Source organism: Gadus macrocephalus, chromosome 4, assembly GCF_031168955.1.
Source record: "Gadus macrocephalus chromosome 4, ASM3116895v1".
NCBI classification, from domain to species: Eukaryota; Metazoa; Chordata; class Actinopteri; order Gadiformes; family Gadidae; genus Gadus; species Gadus macrocephalus.
This window is the reverse complement of record NC_082385.1, coordinates 5,519,530-5,529,231: the sequence shown is the minus strand read 5'-3', so window position 1 is coordinate 5,529,231 and position 9,702 is coordinate 5,519,530. Positions and strand designations below refer to the sequence as shown.

The window sequence follows — 9,702 nt, the reverse complement described above, 5'->3', positions numbered from 1 at the left end:
AGAAGGTCATGGACGGCAATACAGGCCATGCTGCTTAGCAGTAGGCCTAAATAGTTTTGGTTCATAAAGTCTAGAATTCAAATTTACCCACCTCGGTTCGACGTGATTAATGGCTATGAAATGTGATGCTAATTGCTCATTAATGGAAAACCCACGCCATTTTTTAACAAGATCATTTTTATCAAATGTATTATGTATGGTGTACAATAAATCAACATCGTTGATTAGGCCTACACGGTTGTTTTCTCGGAGGAGGCAGACAATTTAGAAAATGAGTCAACATTCAGAGTTTGGGGTTAAAAATATCCCCCCCCCACATCCACCCTGGCTTATATAACGTCATTCATCGTAATGGAGCGTTCTTCAGGTACATTTAATGCCTAGTTTTGGTAGATACTTCCCCCTAGTGGCATTATGGTATATTACAACCAAACCAGTCGCTAATAATAGGCTACTGAACTTCACATTATACAAGTACACATTACACAAATTACAATTTTTTATCAGTTATGGAATATCACAATTGTTTGATTGACTTTTTATTATTCCGTTTTGTGGATACCTAAACCCTTCATTTTGGGAAAATGTACTTTTTATATTATGATGTTACTTGCTGTTTTACATCATTAGACACAGATTGAAACTATGGACTAATCAGCACAGGAATTTCAGATATTATTCTTGTATCTAGCCAACAACTGATAAAGGTCCATCCATGTTTTCAAGTGTTGCAATTATGTCAATGGCTTTTGGAGGGGAAACTAGATTGCAGAATGAGTGAATGCTGCCGAATAGTGGTGATTTTAGGCCATAGCAGACAATCCCACGGTAAGATAAAGAAGTTTGATTCAGGATTTGTCTTTCAAGAACTGATGAGTCAAATTAAATCCAATAAAAAAACAATTAGCTATTTCAAGCAACAGTTCCAATTTGTACAGATAAAATGGTTTCTGTGGTTTTGCTCGCTTTAAACGTTGAACTATGAACTGTGTGCGATTTGGACGATTTACATCTCTCAAAATCCTCAACATAACTCTAAATAGTGGCCATTATCAACGGACAGGGTGAGCTTCGTCTCCCACGGTGAATGAAATCCAACCCGTTTCTTCCACATACCTGTGCTGAGCTACCTCCCACACACCGAGTTGCGCTAAAGACACACACACACACACACACACACACACACACACACACACACACACACACACACACACACACACACACACACACACACACACACACACACACACACACACACACACACACACACACACACACACACTCTCTCTCTGACACACTCTGACTCCCACGTAGGCCTACAGCATTCAAATGCTGTCACCCTTTAACAACAATGACGAGTTCACAGCGAGTTGGAAATCCTTCTTGAAGTTCGCCATTGCAGACAGGTGTATTTTACCCCTCGGCAGCAGCGCGAACTCTTCGTGCGTTAACCAAGTTGACCGTGATGCACCAGGTGGGGAAGTACTCCCCGACACGATTCCTTACGCTCGAAACGCCGATAACGGTGCTGGGAATGGTTCATAAATCTTCAACCTGGCGGACGGAGCTAGACAGCTTTTCCAAGGGATACGACGGCGTGAGTGGGACTACCACATCAGAGGAAATGCTTTCGCCGCCGATCGCCAAGATGCGGATGTCCAAGGGCGCGAAGGTGAAGCGGCGGTATCCGTCCCCGCAGCCCAGGAGCATCGGGAGCCTCGAGGCGGTATGGAACGAGGGCGGGGAACGCGCTAAGCAGAGCCCGGACGGCCGCGCTTCGTCGGCGGTCTACTCGGATGCTCACACCGGGAGCAGATCCGACCCCATGTACGCAACACGGTACTCGGGGGAACAGCAAGTCAACGGCCAAGCGGGAGGACAGCCGCCCAGGAGCAGAAAGAGAGTCCTCCATCCAGATGTGAGGACCATCTTCTCCCCCGAGAAGGACCCCCGGGTGAAGGAGGAGACGGGCGAAGGGCACTGCTTCGAGGCGAGAGAGGCGGCCACCTGGTGTGACTTTTGCTGCGGATACATCCTCATCGACTGTCGGATTTGCTCAGGTGAGGTTATGATGATTATGGTGATGTTTTACTATCCAGTTGTGGCCAATTAACTAATTGTCCGCTAAACAGGCTCTAGGTGTCACACAACATTTACCTGTAGCCTACAAAGAGTATTGAATCTTGTTTATGTCTTTGTATAACTTTCTGTGATTAAAAAAAGGATCAGAGAATGCTAAATAGTGTATGGTTTCATTGGGCGGCGATCCTCAATGGCATGGTAAGAATGTAACATAGTGCAATACGCGCTGGGTTGCTGCAGACAAAAAACAATCAACAATGAAAACATGCTTAGCTCCATACACCGGTATGTAGAACGACTGGTTTCTCATCAAAGGAAATGGCCTGACGGAATGGCAACAAACATCCACACACACGCACCTCTTTGTTCACCTCTGCTTATGTTATCCTGAGTTTCTAATTATAGAGGTCCGAATGACTTGTCCGCTATGTAATTGGAATGTCACAGTTGGGATCCAATCACAGATCGATTATACTATAGAGATTAATAGAATGCGATTATCGTCGAGGTCGGATAAATTCATAATTGAAATTAAATTAAACAAATGGAATATGAGGGGGGTACTTTATCAGTCTCAACGACTTCCAAGGAAAAACAAGAGATTGTTTCTAAAGCAGTGGTCCTATAAAAGGAGGGTTGGTGGCAGGAGTGGGTCTTATTGTCTGCCATTCACAAACTACTCTCCTGCACACAATGCCTGCTGTTTTCCCCGCTGTTTTTTAAAAGGGCTGTTCGCTTAAAGGTTAAAATGTGTGTAACCTGATGTATTTCTTCTCGACAACATTCCATACTTATAACTATTACAGGAAACCGTAAACCTATGTTTTGTACTTGTATAGAGCCAGCATATCTTTGTGTGTGCTATGCAGGAGTATAACTGAGGTTTCCCGTTTCAAACTCTGGTTTACTCATTGTTGACGAATTAAAACCTGACTTATTAACCAGGAGAGTGCAGACACAGGTGCCACAGATCTGAAACAGCTACCTTGTCCTTCTTGAACTACCAGAGTTTATTCTAAACTCATGTGATTTGCAAGTGTGGCACCCCAATAAGGTAGAGGTAACTAGGAGAGAGAATGAGATAGAGGGAGCGAGGTGATGTTTGCAGTGTGTGTGGTGGTTAAGCAAAACTTGCTGTTGCAGGTGGTTTAGAACCCACAGTGTGGCAGGACAACCCCACCACCACCACCACCACTCCTCACCCTTTGGCAGCGGACAGTGTGGCAGTACAAAGTAGACAAGCATGAATTAAAACAATTGACAGGGGTAGGTCCTGGGAGTTCTCGGTTGTCTTGTGTGCACCGGTAATACAGGGGTAATTACAAGACATTAAGGATGCAGATTTATATTCTTTCGTGCACAACCCGTGGTATTATCATGCTGCCCCATGTTTGTTGTGGAGGAGTTCTGAACCTGTCAATACTGAGATTGTTTAATTTGTAGTTTAGCCTCGGAATAACATTTTCAGTACTATTTGCAGTATGTGGACAAGCAATGTGTGGCTTGTGTCTTGTGATAGAGCAATGACATGAGAATGAACGTCAATGTGATGACGTCATACTGTGATTGTCTGCACAGTAAACTCATAGCTATGCAACTTGTGGCAGGCTGATACAAGTCTACTTGTGAGATTTCCAGAAGAAGACACCAGATAAGGAGAGTTGTTGCGATAGAACAACGAGACAAAGGAGACGGAGACAGAGAGATGATCAGAGAAAGAATGGACAAAGATAAGAGTGGGAGGGAGACTCGGCAAAGAGTGAGAAGTCAGAGAGAGTGAGAGAGCGAGAGAGAGAGAGAGAGAGAGAGAGAGGAGAGAGAGAGAGAGAGAGAGAGAGAGAGGAGAGAGGAGAGAGAGAGAGAGAGAGAGGGGGGCAAGACAAAGAGAGGGATTGGAAAGGGATTGACAGTTGAACACTATGTTGACAGAGAGATTTAAACTTCTGTGTGAAATACTGTAGCACATCGTTTCCACAAAACTCAGCCATTCCGACCTCCCTCTGCCAATGTGTGTGTCTGTGTCCGTGCATGTCTGTGTATATGTCTGTGTGTCTATGTGTGGATGTGTGTGTGTGTGTGTACGTGCCCATCTATTGTTTATTTCCGCAGCGGTATAACAGCATATGAATAATCTCCTCTAGCGGTCAAGAAGTCACGCTGACCTGCATTTAGCACCGGGATGCATAAATACTTGTGTATTCAGACTTAGAGAGAGGCCGATAAAGAGGGACAGAGGGAGGGAGGGAGAGAGGGGGAGAGAGGCAAAGACAATGGATCCAAGAGTGACTGAGACAGAAAGGTGCATTTGTGTGTTTGTGTTTCATGTGGAGTCAAACTGTCACTGGGTCTCAACAAATAGGTGACAGCTGACACACACACACACACTCAAGCCCCCCCACACACACAAACGCACACACACACACACATGCGCATACACAGACACAGACGGTTGGGTGGTTCTTATTGGGGGGCTACACAGGGGAGGTGGAGCCAGTGTCAACTCAACACCGAGAGAGAGAGAGAGAGAGAGAGAGAGAGAGAGAGAGAGAGAGAGAGAGAGAGAGAGAGAGAGAGAGAGAGAGAGAGAGAGAGAGAGAGAGAGAGAGAGAGAGAGAGAGAGAGAGAGAGAGAGAGAGAGAGAGAGAGAGAGAGAGAGAGAGGAGAGAGAGGGAAACAAGGGAGACCAGAGGAAGGATGAGTGACCCAGTCCAGTGGTCCACCCTACATCAGCGTGGCCTTCTGGGATTTTTGACTGTCACCTCAAACCTACAAATTCAGGAGCAAACTAGCATACGATCGGTGTGTGTGTGTGTTAGCGTGTGTTAGCGTGTGATGCGTGTGTGTGTGAGGCATGGGGCTAGCCAGAGGCTTCGGGAGAACTGTCAGGTGGTTCTCTGGATTCTTTCTCCGTGTTCCGAAGCTGGTTCGCCGATCGGGCCGGCTGGAAATCAACCTGCTGTGGAGGAATTCTGGTGAGCTCACCACGTCTGTGAATGGGGGTGTGTGTGTGAGTGTGGGGGCCTGTGTGTTTATTTGTGGATTTGGATTGTGTTTGCGTGTGTGTGTCTGTGTGTGTGTGTGTGTGTGTGTGTGTTTTGTGTTTATGTGTGTGGTTTTTAGCATTCTGTGTATCTTTGTGTGTGTGTGTGTGCCCTTGTGTTTGTGTGTGTATGGCCCTATGTGTGTGTGTTGGGCCCAGGTGTGTGGTTCTGCGCATGTGTGTGTTTGTGTTGGAGGGCCTGTGTGTGTGCCCTCGACCTGGTCCTGTGTGTGTGTGTGTGTGTGTGTGTGTGTGTGTGTGTGTGTGTGTGTGTGTTTGAGCCGGGGAGCGTGTGTGTCTGGGCCTATCTGTGTGGGTCTGTGTGTGTGTGTGTGTGTGTGTGTGTGTGTGTGTGTGTGTGTGTGTGTGAGAATGAGATGATCTCCAGTGCTCGCTGTGTCCTTTGGCCTTAATCCTAGCTGTCAAAGAGTGAGGCATGGTAGTCTGTGGGCTGTGGATTCCAGCTCACACACGTTGTTGAGATTGTTGTCGTAGTTTCTTGCGAAAATAAATATTACTGGAGAATAAACTGTGTTATAGAGGGAAGATGTGAAACCGTACAAAAAAAGGATCACACATGCATGAGATTATAGTAAACTGATTTTATTGTTGGCCAGGGTGAAACTCATTCGCCGCCAGACTCAAACTTGGGTTAAATCAAAAATCGGTGTAACTGCAAATGTGATTCCGACGCCAACAAAGAGGTAAAAAGGATAAATGAGAATCTTGACTCGCTGGAGTAAATATTGGCATATTATTGGCTAAAAATTGAATATGCAAATATAAATCCATTACAACAACAAGCTTTCCCCTCAAATGTGTGGTTGATATCGGCGTGATGAATGTCTGTTGCTGTGCTGAACAGGTAATGCTCTAGTGCACATCGCCATGTCCGTTATGGGCTGGAAAACAAGCAACGGATGTAATGATGGAAAAGTGTTCATCACAAGTGTATCAAAATGTTAAAAAAAAAAAGATGGAGGAATACCACCATCTTTTTCCTCCAGTTCATCAGTCACCAGCTATTGGGCTCAGGAATAGGGTAGTAAGGGCTAGGGTGTTGGACATCCAGCTAAAAGTAAAGGGTTTGATTCCCATGGGTCCACACATGGAGGCACCTTTGAGCAAGATGCCTAACCCTGATCTTCTCCTGAATGGCATTACTCTGAATCCTCTGTATGCATGTAGCTTTGATGAAAGTGTCAAAAAACAAAATATGTTAGACGTGAATTATCCTGAAACTGAATGTGCGCACTGTGATTGAAGCCAAACACAACAGAGCAGCTCGGGCTGGTTAGAGCTCTTAAAGGAGCAGGTACAATGTCCAGCGCTGGCATCAGGTGCAGAGAGAGTGATGAAGACGACCAGAGTAAATTATTGAGCACCGGAGTAGTGTGTGTGTGTGTGTGTGTGTGTGTGTGTGTGTGTGTGTGTGTGTGTGTGTGTGTGTGTGTGTGTGTGTGTGTGTGTGTGTGTGTGTGTGTGTGTGTGTGTGTTGTGTGACTCCCTAGCTGTGAGCCTGTGACTGTTTACTCAGAAGAGGGGAACAGAGAGCTTGGATTGCACCTAGCGTTGGCTAAGGACCTGACATTTGGCAGTGGAGGAAATATTTAAACAGACTCTGTCTCTCTCTCTTTTTACACACACACACACACACACACACTCACCACACACACACACACACACACACACACACACACACACACACACACACACACACACACACACACACACACACACACACACACACACACACACACACACACAAACGCCAGATGCTGAGTGGGTGTATCAGCATGAATGTGTGAAGAGGTTCATGTGAGTCTAATTAGAGCCTGTTCACCACTTCAATGTTATTTACTCTAGAGTGTGTGTGTGGTGTGTGTGTGTGTGTTGTGTGTGTGTGTGTGTGTGTGTGTGTGTGTGTGTGTGTGTGGTGTGTGTGTGTGTGTGTGTGTGTGTGTGTGTGTGTGGTGTCTGGGTGAGTATGAGTATTTATGAGATTGAATGTGTCACACTGATGGAAACCAATAGTTCTTATTTTAGAAAAACGAATAGAATATCGATAGCAAAAGTCAAACTTATTGATTTGACCTTTTCAGTTCCCCTTAACCCCTGATCCCGAATTGGTTCAGTAAAAACCCATACCAACTCAGTAAGGAAAGGAAGAAACCTTGAAAGAAGGCCAAATGGTGGAAAGACCTTTCTAGAATAAGTTAATAGGAGTGGGCAGTCATGTAAGGAAGGGTTAAATATGGGTCAAGTACAAGACAAACATGCAAGTACAAGAAAGTTACATGGTTATCAAGCACCCGTTTCTATATCAACAAAGTCCATCGGGCAGTAACAGTACAGTAGTTCCTATTTATCTAAAGAGTGAAAAGGTTGAAGCAATTATTTTTTTTATCTTCAGTTCATGCTGTACATTTTTATTATTCAGCGAAAAAATAATTGGTCTAATGAATGTACAATTATTTTTGGCAGCTCTCTCAACCCTCAGAACACTCTATCTAAGCAAAAACCTAGAGCATGAATTGCAAAAAAAATATGTTATTGCTGGCAAAGTCGTGGCTAGACACAACAAAATTGGAAAATGGCACACGATCGCAATTGTGAACAAGCATTTGGATTTCATTTAGCCTTTCATACATTTTTTATTTATTAGACAAACAGAATGTGCGACTGTTTGTCTAATAAATAAATTTATAATCACACACACCACATTCTCTCTCAAGCTCCCTCTCAACATTCCTTCTCAGCTCTCGCTCTCTTGCTTACACTCAGTCACACACAGGCACGTACACACACGCACACACGCCACACCACACACACACACACACACACACACACACACACACACACACACACACACACACACACACACGTGTGAGAGTTCTGATGTCAAATCGTCATATGCAATCCGTCTCGCCTACTTTGGTATACTGAGTGGGTCCAATAACCCTTGTAATGCAAGTTAATGTGTGTGTGTGTGTGTGTGTGTGTGTGTGTGTGTGTGTGTGTGTGTGTGTGTGTGCGTACATACGCGTCTGTTTGTACACACAGAATGTGGAAATGCGATACCTTTAACCCACATAGCACACTTTTGTTTATCTTGACCTTCATAGTTTTGATTAAATGATGAAACACAAAAAATACATGAGTATGAACAATCACGTGCACACACAAACACACGCAAACACACACACGGACACACGTGGTACATACTCCGGGCCAGGTTTCGATCAATGGAAATTACTGGAATTGTGAGGATGACAATGAAAGAATGCAAACAGGCAGGAAAGAATTGAAGACGCGGAGTAAAAGATGGAGAAAGAATGAAAGACGACCAAAAATATACACTCAGGTTGCATCTGTTCACAGTGGCAGACACACACAAACACAAACGCACAGGCACACACACACCTGTCTTGTCAAAACAAACGCATATGCTCACAGAGGCCTGGAGCCATGGTGACTTTGCACTGACCTATGCCACCCCTTGCATTTTTTATAACATCCAATAGAGGGCATTCGTCACTCTTTATATAATTTGAAGAAAAAAAAATGAGAGTAGGCCTACGCCTTGTTAGTTTTGGGGAAGTGGTTTAATTGTTATGACGAAGCCACCGTGTCCGATCATGGGACGGCTATCAATCAATCCCACTCATTCCATCCATCATGCAAATCACTCCATCTCTTTCCTTCCATCGTGAAACATTCATCTCACGCTGTCTCCCCCATGATCTCTTTTCCCAACAAGTAGGCTCGTGCCAGTGTGCTAAATCAGCCAGCCAATGGCTAAAACCAGAAGGTGTTAGGTCGTAATGGCGGAGGGGCAGCAGACGGCTGAGTGGGGGGGGGGGGGGTCTCGGTAGACGTGTCGGGCAATGATTGCTTAATTTGCTGCACCTGTCCGCATGTTAGCACACTCCCTACCACACCGCCCTCTGGTGGCGGGTTGCCGTCACCGCATCCTCCCCGAGGGCACCGAAGTGTACACGTAAGCCTTTTTTAAAATGTCTTTCCGTTGTAAAATAGTAGTACTCATGTCTTACGACATGACTTAGTCAAAATTTACAGTTGCCATGAAGATTGTCTTTCTTACCAGTAGTGTAATCCCTAGTCATATGTTAACCCTAGTTATAGGTAAGGTTCTCCACTAGTCTAGCATCAGTCTAGGCTGGTTTAGACTGGTCTAGCCTCAGCCTCATTAAGTCACGAACCAAGATGAATACCAGTATTACACCAATATTGCAGTAATCATCAATGCCTTCATGTACTGTTAGAGGAATGAACACTGTTAGAGGAATGAACCGGTCGGGGCTAAACTCAGTGAAACAGCAAGCCCTTGAAACACGAATTAACATTCAATCACTAGTTAATTCATTGGCTTCTGGCATCTGCTCTGCAATCCACTCAAAATGCCTGCGCAACTCTCTAGTTTTAGGTCTAATGAGGAATCCTGTGTGTGTCTCATTCACGCCAGGTATTACTTTAATGATACGGGTTCATGTGGGCCTATTTAGTCACTGGCCCTTCTTGCTCAATCTATTTCTGCTGTCTGTGTGCTGCCTGTATGG

The 9,702-nt window shown here is 44.9% G+C and overlaps 1 protein-coding gene across 1 annotated transcript in view; it reads left to right on the top strand.

Moving 5' to 3' along the window:
* The first annotated feature begins 1,335 nt into the window (after nt 1-1,335).
* Nucleotides 1,336-9,702, top strand: part of rassf3 (Ras association domain family member 3) — a 52,984-nt gene continuing 44,617 nt past the window's right edge. Inside the window, exon 1 of the mRNA XM_060049591.1 lies at nt 1,336-2,060. Coding sequence (XP_059905574.1) covers nt 1,466-2,060 — 595 coding nt within the window. The 5' untranslated portion in view covers nt 1,336-1,465. The remainder of the gene's footprint in view (nt 2,061-9,702) is intronic.